The following is a 13,605-nucleotide window of genomic DNA, read 5'->3' as shown; positions in this document are numbered from 1 at the left end:
ATTTGCTGTTAACTCATTGAGTAGCAGGAAGAATAAAACACCACATTAGAACTCATTAAAACACCACCAGTGGCACTTAGAGGCTGCAGTCCTCACACAATAGATTATAAATCCCAGAATACAAAGTAGACCATACTGACAATTTAAGTCTTATCAGTGATATGAGTAAAAACACGACATTAATGTGGTCACTACATTTTATTGAAGTATGTTCTGGGATGTGTTCTGTGAAAAATTGGCTTTTTAGGCTTAATATAGCACAGGAGGAAAGTTCATAGCATGGTCTGTCTGTATAGAGCAGATAAATATAATGTACCAATGTAAGTGCTGGGTTAGATGGAGATAAAATGTCAAGTGGTGGCAAAAATCATCCCCTGGTGACTACGCTCATTTTTATGACAATTTGGCCTATGATTGTCGAGATATCTTCCTTGGGTCAGAAGTATCGCTGGAACAGCATAATAGAGAGACCGACACGTCTAAACGGAGCAAAAAATAGAGTGGCATTTTGTTGCAGAATTTGGCTGCGTTTGCCTGATCACTGGCCAGCTGAAATTATGCACAGTGCGTTCTGAACAGTTTGTCAGTGGGAGGATCTCAAAAGTAGGTCAATAGGATCAAGGAAGACCATGATGATCTGGGTGTTAATTCAAGGTATATGAGTTTGAAGGCACTCAAAGCCCTTCAACATACTTTTTAACAAAACAACAAAAAATGTAATACAGAAACACTAAAACTGGTCAACAGACTGCATTTTCTCAAAGTATTTTCTTGAAGCATTATTACTTGGATGGCTTCCCATGATGCCTGATTATCACAAAGCCTGGTGCCAAAATGCTGTAGTTTGTACAAGAAAGCAATAAGAGGAAATAAATATCTCTGCAGATATGGAAACATAATCAAACAACAACAAATTAAAACTCTTCTGGGTAACTGAGTCAGAATGTGTGTACTGTGAGAGGCTGTGTTACCCAAGTAAACTGCTTCCAGGCAGTTCTTAGTATATCTTACCATGTAACATTGCAAAGAAACAAACAAAAAAAAAATCCTCAGAATGTGAAGCTGCCAAACCATGATCACTGGATAACAGCCATTATCTTCCTATTACAGTTCCAGCAGGGGTAGCTTTGCTAATGATAGCTCACTTACTTGTTATTGTGCACCATGGGATAATGGAAACAATTTATGAGAATTAATCTACCACAAATGGTCATATTTGCCCTGTTTGAAGCATCAATTCTCACTTTGATCATAGACACAATGTTTTGGGACAGCTCTGAAAACAACAGTATGGAAACGTGGTCGTATTTCTCAAAAAATGCAAGCACTGTAATATTTCCACAAAGAAGTCCAGCAGGGAAGATAAATGTGATGATGTTGTGAAGGTGAAATCTGTTTGACCGGAAGTAGAAGATAAATGTTTTGCCCAAGCTACAACTGTAACGCATTATCTCTGAAACATTGTGGCTGCTTTAGGTTGATAACTGTGTGTGATGAAGTGTAATGATTCAGCTTATTCCTTGAAGGGAGGAATAGCTTACCGCGCAGCTGTCTCTCAAGGCATCAAACTTGCGTTGTATCTCATCCCTGTGTGCCTAGCACGTAAGACAAGAGAGACAGGGACAGATTTCACTGCCAGAATAATATAACATCAAAGGAGCCATCATCTTCAGTACTTCTCTAATTTGTCTCTCTGTCTCTCACTCTGAGCACAGTGATCTCCTCCTCAGCTTCTGCAGTGGTCTCTTCAAGCTCAGTCTTGGCCTGCTGCAGCTGGCTTTCCAGAGCATGGCGAGCAGCCTGCAGGTTGCTGATCTGGGACTCACGCTCTTGCAGAGACAGAGTGAGCTCTGTCACCTGATGCTTAATCTCCAGCTTTTGCTCCTCATGCTCCAGCCCAATCTACAAAGGGAGACAGAAAGGGGCCATCCAGGATCAGGGAGGAGGTGATTCATCCCAGGAAGCAGTCAGGGACATGCTGACAGAGACAGGACACAACTCCATACAAAGATGAGAAGGCATTACACCTGACGCTTCACCTCATCTGACTCTACCTTGATTCACTGTGCTGTCTTTTCTGTTACATCTGAAATAATAAGTGTAAGCCAAATTTTTATTGCCCAGTACTACAAAACTATAACAACGCATCATTTAGTTAATTCATACAAATCATTCAAAAAGTGCCCAAAGGTTGACATTTCCAGCCTATAGAATGAACCTTATGGACGATTTTACAACATAACAAAAAATCCTCTATAAGATGATATTAGATCTGCTCACTGGGTCATGTACCACAATCATGTATTGTACTTTTTTACCGTTCCCATAGAGGCTAGAGCCTATATATTATTATCCACTTTATAAGCTGCACCTGCCTCTACATGGGGTCATGATGCACTATAATTATTTCCTCAACATGCAGGAAATGACATGGAGCCATATGGAAGAGGTCTAGTCCATAATCTAACATTTAAATGTATTGTTTCTGAAAAGTGTTGAACGACATGCAGATTGGCATGAGACTGAAATGAATTGAAAACAGAGAAACTAGAAAATGTAACTTGTGTGTCACACTCTGGTGGGAATGTATATATCCAACACTCTATCAACACATGAATCCCACTTCACAGCACAGCAACAATATCTCCTCACCTCTCGGAGCCTAGTTTCCAGCTCCATCACACGGCTCTTGTTGCTTTGCTCTTGCTGACTCATTTTCTCTAGATGCTCTTCCAGTTTGGCATTCTGGGCTTCCAACTTCCCAGCCTGAGACTCCAAGTAGAACTTCTGCTGGCGAAGCTCAGAGATCATCTCCTCCTGGGCTTTCCTGACGTGAACAAACATGAACATGAGCAAAAGGTTTAATAGGAGGCAGGGCAACACTCTCAAGAGGTTAACAAGGTGTTATCTTCCAGGTATTATTTTGCAGAAGTCGTGTCTCCATTAACTCCACATCTTCCAAGTTATAACTTAGCATTATGACTGGGTCCACCGTTGTCCTTGAGATTACATTACAAATCACAGTATTCATTTGAAATCAGTGCAGTGTATTTGAGGCATAATTTCCATCCTTATTGTCCGACAGAAGACCATGTTTTGTTCATCAGTACTTACATGTTTTTCTGTGTATAGATGCTGCTGTTGGCTGCCAGTTTGTTGGCCTCAGACAACTCAGCAATTCTCTGCTCCAGGTTGTTCATCTTAGACTCCATAGCATTTATGGTCTGAATAGAAATCATGGACACTATAACTTGTGTTTTAATTCAACAACCAGTCATATCACTAGCTTTAGGTGATACCAGATTAGGACTCATTATTGTGTGCTCTACATTAACCTACTATAGATTAGTCCACACTATAAATCTATGTCAGTGTGATAAATGCTAAAATACGAAACAGTGTCACTGCCGAGCTGGTCACTTCTTACCGCCTTCTGTTCACTGATGATGCTGCACTTCTCCCGCACCTCCTCCTCATATTTGCTCTGACTGGACTCCAGCATCTCCTTATCAGCCATGTCCGCCTTCATCTGGGCCTCCAACACCTGCTCAATGCCAGGCAGCCCACAGAACCATAACCAGGATATCACTTAACAGGACAGAGAATGGTGTGAAGAGGACATACTGTAGATCTCCCAAACATAGAGCACGCCCACAGCTTAACCAGCCAAAGCATGACCACTAAACATAGCCCAGACCTCTCCCTGTAGGTTCATCAGTATATCCTGTACCTGCCTGTTTAATACAGCACCGAGGGTTCTGCATATGTGTGTGAGTGTGTTCCCATATTTAACCTTTATCTTGTCTTCGTAAAGCTTCTCCTTCTGCTTCAGATGAGTCTCCAACCGCTGGGCTGTGGCTTGAGATTCTCTCAGCTTCTCCTCCAGCTCCTACACAACAATACAAATATATTTGGGACTGCACACTAAACAGTAGCATCCACATGCACTAAGGTTAAAAAGTTGCTAAAAGTACCTCCGAACTACCTCTCGGTATAAACGTCATCTACAGCCTTACGAGTCTAGTCAACTACGAAGTTGTTTAAGCTTATCTGTGAGGGTATTTTGATTGTGTTGGGGCCAGTTAGAGATTCAATAGACTTAACAACTCATAGCTGTTTTATATATATATATATATATATATATATATATATATATATATATATATGTATATATATATATGTATACACACATAATTTTAGGTATGAATGAATACTAAGACCAGTCCTTTTCATAATGGATGTAGTAAGTTGGCAGATTCATGAAACGCAGTATAATCCATACCAATGACTTCTGCCATTATACTGTACCAGTCTTTATTAAACTAAAACATAGTATAAAGTATAAATTTTAGCTAGCTAGCTGTGTACCTTTATTACCATTTAAGTGGACCCCTAATTATAGAATTAAAAACTTCAGCAAGATGAAAACCACAGTTAATACTATATTCTGGTTAAGCTCTGGCCAGATTGAATCTGGGCAAGGGGATGCAAGGGATTTAGTAATGTGGCCACATATGTTCAAGAATAATAAAGAATATGTATCAAAATAATACAGGTGTAATACATACCATCCTAAAAGGTTTGAGAAAACAAACAGCAGAATGAGAGAGAGGTGTCAATCAGGCCTAGTCTGTTTACACCCACACTAATGAGGTAACTAAATAAAAGCATTTGTGTGGATGTCTCATGGCTGTGTGGGGATTTTAAAACAAGACAGAATAAAGTAAAACTAATGGGGTAAAAGTAAGGGGTAACTTTCTGCCCTGTGTATGCAGAAATAACAGTTTACATGTACAGATCAGCCATAAATAGTCTGTATTATGTAAAATAGCACATCCTCTGCAATGATGACAGAGAGCTATGTTTATCTCACACCTCCTCTGATTATTTTAGCTCTGCACAAGAGATGAAAGGTGGGTTACCAGAATCTTATCAGCCATCTGCTGAATCTGCTGGGTCTTGCTCTGGATCTCATCTTTCATTTTAGTCTCTCGTCTCTCAACAATCTCCAGCCTTTTCACCTGGTTCTCAAGAGTCTTTCTACCATCCTGTACACAACAGTAGCATACAAACACACACTTTTAATCACTTACAGGATATTTCTTTTGATTTAAAAAATACAACCCCAGGTCAAAAGAGCCATAGTTCAGCATTGTAACTTCCACCTCAGGCATGAATTAATGACATAGTGTAGAATCTGCATCAGTGTGGCTTGTTAGTGATGCAGCTCTGCAATGTTTATGTCAGATTATAATTATAATAAGAGAGAAAAGAGAAAATAATAAAACAAGCAAATTACAATCATGTTTAGTAGTGAGAGGTATTTCCTCTGACTTGTCTGTCTGCAATAATCAATGCTAATTATCAGATGTATTTGTCTAGAGCTTGATGTCATGTGCTCTTCAGAAGAACTCAAAACAGCCCCTCTGTACATTGTTTAATACATATTGTAGACATGTTATATATTCATAGCAGAACTTTGTAAAACCTGGTGCCCCTATAGCCACATTGCACATTATACACAGTGTGTCCATGGGAGTTTGGTCACAGAGACTTCTTGCTGGTCTCTTTCCCTGTTTCTTGACAGTATCTTTATTTCAACTTGATGATAAGTTAGGCAAAATGCCAAAAAAAAAATATATATATATATATAAAAACAAGCAAATATAAGCTAGAACTTTATTAAAACTGATACAAAAATAAAAACTGACTTACAGCTAAAATATTAGGTTATGTGGCTGACACTATAATGTATTTAAAACTTTCTGAGACAGATTCCTAAGAGTGGTTGAAGATGGTGAAAGAGTGTTGATATCTGTCTATGGGTATTTTTTATTTATTTATTTTTTGTTAAATTTTGATGTTAAGGTATTCATATTTGTCCAGTAAATCTGGCCTGCAAGAAAAGTGTACGGAAACAATTTACCAACATTAAAGCAGAAGCAGGAGCAGTGATCCACTGGAGATTCAATTAGTTAAATGTCACATGCAGGCTGATTAGCTTCATAAGCTTAGTCACAATAACTGCCTTTCTCTTCAAGACCACAGGTTGTCTCTAGCTGATTAAATGCAGATGATAAAGCTACAAAAAAAAAAAAAGTAAAGGTGTCATACACTGCTGGTCTCCACTCCTCAGAATGTCCTTGGGCACAAACCTCAAATTGCTCCTGGTTGTTCCATTAGTGTGTGATTGTGTGAATGATTGTGTGATGAATTGTCAAATACCAGATTGCCCTTTAAGTGTGTTACAATAACCATCCATTTACAGTATATAGACGAAAATCTGTTTAAATGAGTTAAAGCCCCGTTGGTTTAGTTTTACCTTGTGTGAATTAGAGGAATGGGGCAGCAAAGAAGCTTCACGAACCAGGACGCATCACATAAAAACGTGGATTTACTTTTCCGATTGAGACAAACATTCAGGCTATCTGACCTGCATGCTATCATGGCATCACAGCACAAGTGTTCCTCAGAAGGTGCAAAAACAACATGTTTACCAGTGAACATATGGGCTCTTTGTGCTTCGCCGACACTCAAGCCAGATTTATTTATGAAACACTTTAAACAAAGAGGTGATGTAGTGCAACAAATGACATGATACACAAAATAAGAAAAAGAAACAGACAGGAGACCAGAGCACATACAGGTAAAGCGGTGTGTGTGTGTGTGTGTGTGTGTATTGTGTATATTGGAGGTGTGTATGTATGTACCTCAGTCTCTCGGAGGCGTCTGCGCAGGCTGTCACTGGAGTCTTCTTTGTTCTGTAGCCTCTCTAGATCTCGCTCCATGCGCTCTTTGGCTGCTTTCATACCTTGAAGGTGGTCTGTAGCCTCAGCACTGGCCTTTAATGCCTGAGGTTAAAATAAAAATATTAAGCAAAAAGTATGAGCTCAAACTTGTTATCAACACAAACTCCAGTTGATATTAGCCTTGTTTAATTTGTCAAAACTAATGTCTAATTTCTCATATAACAAACCACTGTGGAATGACTACTACATTAATTTACCACAGGTGCAAATATTGTGCACAATTAATATGTGAAATGAATCAGTTACAGCTGCATCACCTACGCATCACCAATTAAAAACAAGAACTCCAACTCTGCTCACCATTTCATAAAGTAGTCTGCATAGCATTAGGAGTGGACCTGTGCCAAAATTGGGCTCAGTCAACCCTGAATGTCATCACCACAACTGCATGTGCTCTTGGCAAATCAGATGGTACTTTTAAATAATAATTTCTAGGAAAAGACTATTACAATGAAATTATCTTTACTAATGAGGCAAGACTGTTTGATTGCTGATAATTAAGCAGCAACTCTAGTTTAAAAGACAGCTTAATTGTCCTTGGGCTATAGACCAAATCTGACTGTAGTCAACAGTTAGAAAGACAGAGAGGAAAAGGAGGAGGTCAGGAAGGTTAAAGATGGAGTTCATGCATTCAGCTGAAAGTGTAAAATGCTATTAGATCTCTTCTGTTTGGGAGCACAAATAAATTATTCATTATTCATCTTGTTAAAAATATTCTACCTTGGCAAGCTTCTCTTGAAGATCCTGGATTTTTGTCTGCTGCTCAGCATTTGTCTAAAAGGACAAATAAAGTTATTATTATATGTAAAAACTGACATTTCAAGTAATCATCCTTTGTTGAACTCACCTGAACTCGAATGACAGAATCTTATTACAATTTAATAAACTCCATAAATCACCTTCTCCAACTTAATGATCATCTCGTCTGCTTCTGCTTTGCCTTGCTCTTTGACCTGTGAAGATACAGGAAACCCAATGTTCACGACATGTGGTAAAGTGCATAATAAGAGAGTTAAATATCTCTGACATCAAGTTACACTTTTATTTTATACCCTGATCCAACAACAGAACTGAATGGTCAATAGCTGTAGTTACAGTGAAGACCTTCTGCATTCTGTGCTGGTAATCTGCAGCCTTCCTTTTCAGTTCTTCACTCGTCTGCCGAGACTCTTTCAGCTCAGCCTCATACAGGTCGCTACGGCGACGGGCAGCCGACAGGTCCTCCTCGAGCTGTCTGATAGAAACTCGCATCTCCTCCAGCTGGGCATGATATTCCTGCACAAAGACCACAGAAACCCTGATAAGAGGACAGCAGAGAGAAGAGGAGAGGAAAGGAGCAACAGCTAGTCTCCACAAGCATCATTAAAAGGACATTAAAAGTAAAAAAGGAAAATGTCTGAAAATGATAAAGAGCAGTAAATTCCACTTAATAGTGGAAAACACACGTTTGCCAACAAAGTACCTGCAATGGGAGACAGTCTTTTTGAATTCTGGCCACTTATAAGCACTTCATGCAGTTAACTTTATTTGCTTAGCAGCCGTTAAGGCACAGCAATTACTGTATGTCTAAAGTGAAACAGCACTCCAGCAGCTTTGCTGTTGTTGGACCTGAACCTGTTTGAAGAAAATGTTCTTGTTAGAAGCCACTACATCATTCATGAGAGCAAACACACTCATAAGAGATGTATTTTAGATTTGCTGCAAGCACATTCAAACTCAACAGGATGAAAACAGTCTATCAAAGTGGATATTTTAAAGTTATTTGGAAGAAAACCATGACATGTTTTATGGCATTCATGAGAGTAGAAAGAATTTAAATAGGGTAGTCCGTCTAACCACAGCAGTGATAGAAACTAAATAAATACAGCAAGAAAGCTGAACAGAAACATTTGGTCAGCCAGTGTCACAGGTTGTTTAATGTCATTTAGTCACAGCCTAACATATCTAATTTCAACCTTCTCATTAGCTTACAGAGCATAATCAAGCATCTAATAAAAAGTGGCATCCTTCTGCATCCAGGGGGACTGATGCTCAACTGAAGTGAAATAGAGAGCTAGAGAAGAGAGAGTCCACTGAAACCAGCCTGTGCAAGGTAAGAATAACCAGTGAGGTAATATAAAAGTATGTTTGCCCACTCCACACTGATCATTGATCATTTGGGCTCCACAAGAGCAGGGCAACAGATTGACTGGATGTCCTGGGAACCATGTTTCATCTGACTGTGACTTCCTGATTCAATAAAAGCCAGAAAATGATTTTCAAATTCCAGTCATTTGTTGGCAAAACAATGAGTCAGTATAAGGAAATGAAAGAAAAGGGAATTTCTTTTTCAATATGATGATAAACAACTAAGGACTCATGGATCAATGAAACAATATTCGCACATCATTTGCATTTGGCTCATTCAGATTATGAAAACGTTTGAGTGTAAACAGTAGATCATTAATATGTGTTCAACAGTTCAAAGAGAGGAGACCAGACATTCAAATCACATACAATATAGTGCAAAATGGAGGGGCTTTCAGTTTATTCACTATTTTAGTGGTGCTAACAGACTTTATCCATAGTATCGGCCCTAAAAGCACAGTACATTTGTGCTTAATCATGCACCCACACATACACAGGTGTCTGCAGGTGTCCCTGGTCCTGGAGCTGTATATCGCTGTGCAGTTACTGGACCACCAACCTGCAGTGTCTATTTGTTGTCTATTGTTCTTGAAGGGAGTTTTTCCTCTCCACTGTCACCAAGTGCTGCTCAGAAGGGATTTGTTGGGTTTTTTTTTTTTGTTGTTTTTTGTAAAGTGCCTTGAGATGATTCTATTGTGATTTGGCTCTATACAAATCAATTTTAATTGAATTGAACACAATACATGCATACTTTAATGGTCTCTTTAAGTGTCATGCCATCCAACTTTTGGATACCTACACAACCATGACAGGAACAGTCTGGGTTTGTCAAATTCTTTGGTCTGTCTTTAGTGAAACTGCCTCTTTGCATATGTTGACAGGTTTAAATGGCTTTAGCACAGACTGCTTTTCTCTGAAAATGAATCTATCCCCAATCTCAGTTTGTTGATCAAACACTGCACGGCTTCTGCATGAAAATGATAAACACTGCAGTCACATGACAGAGCGTGGGAGACAGATGCTTTTCAAGATGAAATGCTGGAATTAGCTGCTGTAAATAGCCTGCTGAGAGGCACCAATGGAAACAGCCAAAATACACACACAAGCCACAAACTGTCCTCATCCATTTCTTATATTGTGTTATTTATCCATAGGATATTTTCTTTTAAGAAGGTTTGTTATTTTGAAGTTTCCAGAATCACAATCTAACATTTTGACCTAACCTTCATTACAAGCCCAGTGGGCGTGTGTTATGAACATCCTACTGACAATGTTGAACCTGTGCTTAAAGACTGCCTTTTGGCAATACATGATGCGCATGAGACAAAGACTGAACTGAGAAATTCTGAAGTCCTGCAGTCACCGAACCGTTGGAGACTGGACATCAGGGAGGTTGAAGCTCAGCTAAAATGGCAGGTTCTTTGCTCCACTTGACTCTGACTGACTGGCTGACTACAGACAGTTGAAACACAAGGCAAACTGGCAAAGGATGTTGGACTACAATGCTTAACTAATTTTGCGAGGTACAGGATCACACTCAGGTATGTGTTTTACAGCAGGTAAACTGGGGTTTTCAGGGAAGTACAGCTTCACTGGGTGACAGGACATTTTGAGGCAAATATATAGGTAAATGCTTTCAGTCCATGTCACTCATGCAACTAGATCAGGGAGTTGCAAAAACATAGTAGGAGACAGAAACGAGTTGTCAGCTAGGGCAGGGCAAACAATACAGACAGGGCTAATCTAAATATCACAACCAAAGGAAGACTAGAGAGGACAATTCTCCATGTAAGGGTGAATCCAACGATGCACACAGGGTTGGAGTTTACAGGCGCAAGTAGTTAATGGGGAGATCAGGATTTTATAATTGATCATCCAAGATGAAATGCAGTTGAGTGTGGCTGGAGCTAGCTAGGGCAGGTAAATAGTACAGAAACAGGAAAACACAACAGGAGTGACAATACACTAAATTAAAAGCCTGAAACAGGAAATGTGGAGAATCATCCTTTCAGTTTAGCCATTCTGAACACTTCTTGAAATGTGGTTTCTTTCAAGTACAGTTTACCGAACCCTTAAGTGCTCCCAGGAAAGCTGGGATATGTAAGCCCTCTAGTGCATCCCGGGTATGGAGAGATTCAGTCATGCCCTGAACACTTCTACAGGGAGGCAACAACTTGGGCATCTCCCTGGACCACTTCAGCTGGTTTCTCTGGCAAAGGGGCAATTAATTCCAAGGCACTTCTGAATTACACAAAGACCTTTGACTAAAATACTGCATATGTTGTCTGAATCTGAGATCTTATTCTGAGCTAGGATTAAATAACCACATGTTCTACCTTGAAGTATATGCACAGTACTCGATATAAAATTCAGATTTTCAAAAAAAATTGTTTATTACTATGAAGGACAGGGTGTAACCCTCTACATGCACCTCTGGGTTTTAGTATATCAAGTATATCAAACTACTGTTTCTCAAAACACTAAGGCCCCAGCACCTCATCACGACAGCCTGCCCACTGCATCAGTGCTCTCTTCACTCGTAGGTATATGGCTCTCATCACCATAGCAACCATTGCACAATGTATTCAGTGCTTGGTAACCAGCACTAGTGTAGGCTGAGAAAAACAGGTTGCTTTTCTATTACCTTTTTTAAGAAAAAGTGGTGCATAATGCCAGGAGGATGATTTTTCATGCTTTCTGGCTGTTGTCCTGAACTGGCAGTCTTGTAATGACTTCATTCTCACAGCTGGTAATAGTATGTCAACTGGTGCTGCCACACATGCAGAAATACATGCACACACACACACACACACACACACACACACACACACACACACACACGCATACAGTACATGCCACACAGTCAGCACATTTAATTTCTGTAATTAATTCTTGATGTGTCGATCCAACAATGAACTGAAACTATTTTTATACAATATATATGGTATAGTCAACTTGGTCTGCAACATGTGCTGCATTGTTTTTCAAATACACTTTGAATTTTATTGGATTTATTTGTTGATATTTTTGAAGTGAATTTCTTTTCTGAAAAATCACCAGGTGAACTTTACCCTGATGTTTATCCTTGCTGTAGGGTCAAGGATTATAAAAGGTAACAGTAATAGCTTATAGCAAGTAAACATCAGGAATAAATAGTACATGTCTATGTTGTGTATAACCCAGTGACTTAGCAAGATGACACCCATGATGCTGCCCTACCTGCTCTTTGATCTCTTGAAGTTTGTTGCTCTGCTCCCGGATGTCATGGAGGAGCTGCAGTGCTTTGTCGTCCTCCTGTGACACCTCCATACGAGCCTGTTCCAAACTGCGCTTCAGACTCTGAAACCGAGACATACAGTTCATTGGATGCACCCAGCCAAAACTAATGCGATGTTAGCAGTCCAGCAAAATCTGTTTAAGTTGTGAAAGCTTTGGCACTGTGGGGGTTAGCACTGTTTCCTCACAGCAAGAAAGTGCTGCGTTCAAATGCTGTTCAACCTGGGACTTTTCTGTGTGGAGTTTGCATGTTCTGCCCATGTCTGAGTGGGTTCCTCACATACACTGATCTGCCCAAACATTAAAACCATGTCCTCAATATTGTATAAGCTCCCCTTGAACCAAGCTCTGACCTCAGAACTCTAAACCTTTCTGTTGTAGCAAAGCAGTGCTGGTCTCCACATGCATCATTAAGCCTGTCACCATTCACCAGTTTTCCTTCTTTGGACCACACTTGGTAGGTACTGACCCCTGCACACAGGGAACATCCCACTAGACCTGCTGTTATGGCAATACTCTGACTCAGTCCTCTAACCATTAAAGTCAACATGATTCTTACACTTTGCCCGTTCTTCCTGAATCCCACACATCAACTTCATGAACTAACTGTTCGCTTGCTGCCTTATATAGATCCCACCCCCTGATAGGAGTGGCTGTAATGAGATAATGAATGTTATTCACTTCACCTGCCACTGGTTTTAATGTTGAGGCTGATCAGTGTATGAGTATATGCACACACATACACACAAAAAGTGGTAACTTCAGGGCTACTCACACTGCATTCTGTGATGTAGGTTGCCAGGTCCTGTTCCAGGATGGTTCTTTGGGTCTCTGAGGCCTTCAACTCTATATCCTTCTGCTGCAGCACTGACTCTAGATCAGACATCTTCCTCTGAACAAGCGAGATCTCCTGCTCAACCTGGAAAAAAGAAGACAACATGAACCAAATTTTTCTTATGGCAGCTTAATATTAAATATCTGGAGCTCGTGGACCTGAGGGGATATAGTTGTTCCAGCGTCCTTGGGTGTGTAGCTGTGTTAATGATGACTTCTTACTTTCTAAAATATTAACAGCTATATTAGTGACATTACACTTACTGTCAGTGTGTGTGCATGCAAATGTGCAACACTGCTCTTGTTTGGTGGCACGTCATTGGTAGCGATTGATAATACAATTAGATGTGCCTTTACAGGATTACAGGGCCTGAAACCAGAGAAACAGCAGGTCTGGCAGGACAGTTACACATACACAGTCACAGCATTTAGTGTATGACAGCACTGACAGTCAGAATGCAGACACAGATCACAACAACGTGGCACCACAGCATGGGGTCAACACTGCACTGAAATACAATGTTACTCCCTAGAATGACCAGACCCTCTTCAAACTACA

At 40.0% G+C, this 13,605-nt stretch overlaps 1 protein-coding gene across 1 annotated transcript in view; it reads right to left on the bottom strand.

The window, feature by feature from the left end:
- citb (citron rho-interacting serine/threonine kinase b) overlaps window positions 1–13,176 on the bottom strand; it is a 30,545-nt gene extending 17,369 nt beyond the window's left edge. Inside the window, exons 1-13 of the mRNA XM_026321034.2 lie at window positions 12,988–13,176; window positions 12,156–12,275; window positions 7,914–8,084; window positions 7,709–7,762; window positions 7,530–7,583; window positions 6,711–6,851; window positions 4,923–5,048; window positions 3,794–3,889; window positions 3,428–3,544; window positions 3,115–3,224; window positions 2,653–2,827; window positions 1,705–1,902; window positions 1,542–1,595 (exon numbers count right to left, since the gene is read on the bottom strand). Coding sequence (XP_026176819.1) covers window positions 1,542–1,595; window positions 1,705–1,902; window positions 2,653–2,827; window positions 3,115–3,224; window positions 3,428–3,544; window positions 3,794–3,889; window positions 4,923–5,048; window positions 6,711–6,851; window positions 7,530–7,583; window positions 7,709–7,762; window positions 7,914–8,084; window positions 12,156–12,275; window positions 12,988–13,152 — 1,581 coding nt within the window. The 5' untranslated portion in view covers window positions 13,153–13,176. The remainder of the gene's footprint in view (window positions 1–1,541; window positions 1,596–1,704; window positions 1,903–2,652; window positions 2,828–3,114; window positions 3,225–3,427; window positions 3,545–3,793; window positions 3,890–4,922; window positions 5,049–6,710; window positions 6,852–7,529; window positions 7,584–7,708; window positions 7,763–7,913; window positions 8,085–12,155; window positions 12,276–12,987) is intronic.
- Between the last annotated feature and the right edge of the window lie 429 nt (window positions 13,177–13,605).

Source organism: Mastacembelus armatus, chromosome 9, assembly GCF_900324485.2.
Source record: "Mastacembelus armatus chromosome 9, fMasArm1.2, whole genome shotgun sequence".
NCBI lineage: Eukaryota > Metazoa > Chordata > Actinopteri > Synbranchiformes > Mastacembelidae > Mastacembelus > Mastacembelus armatus.
This window is presented reverse-complemented; position numbering and strand designations above follow the sequence as displayed.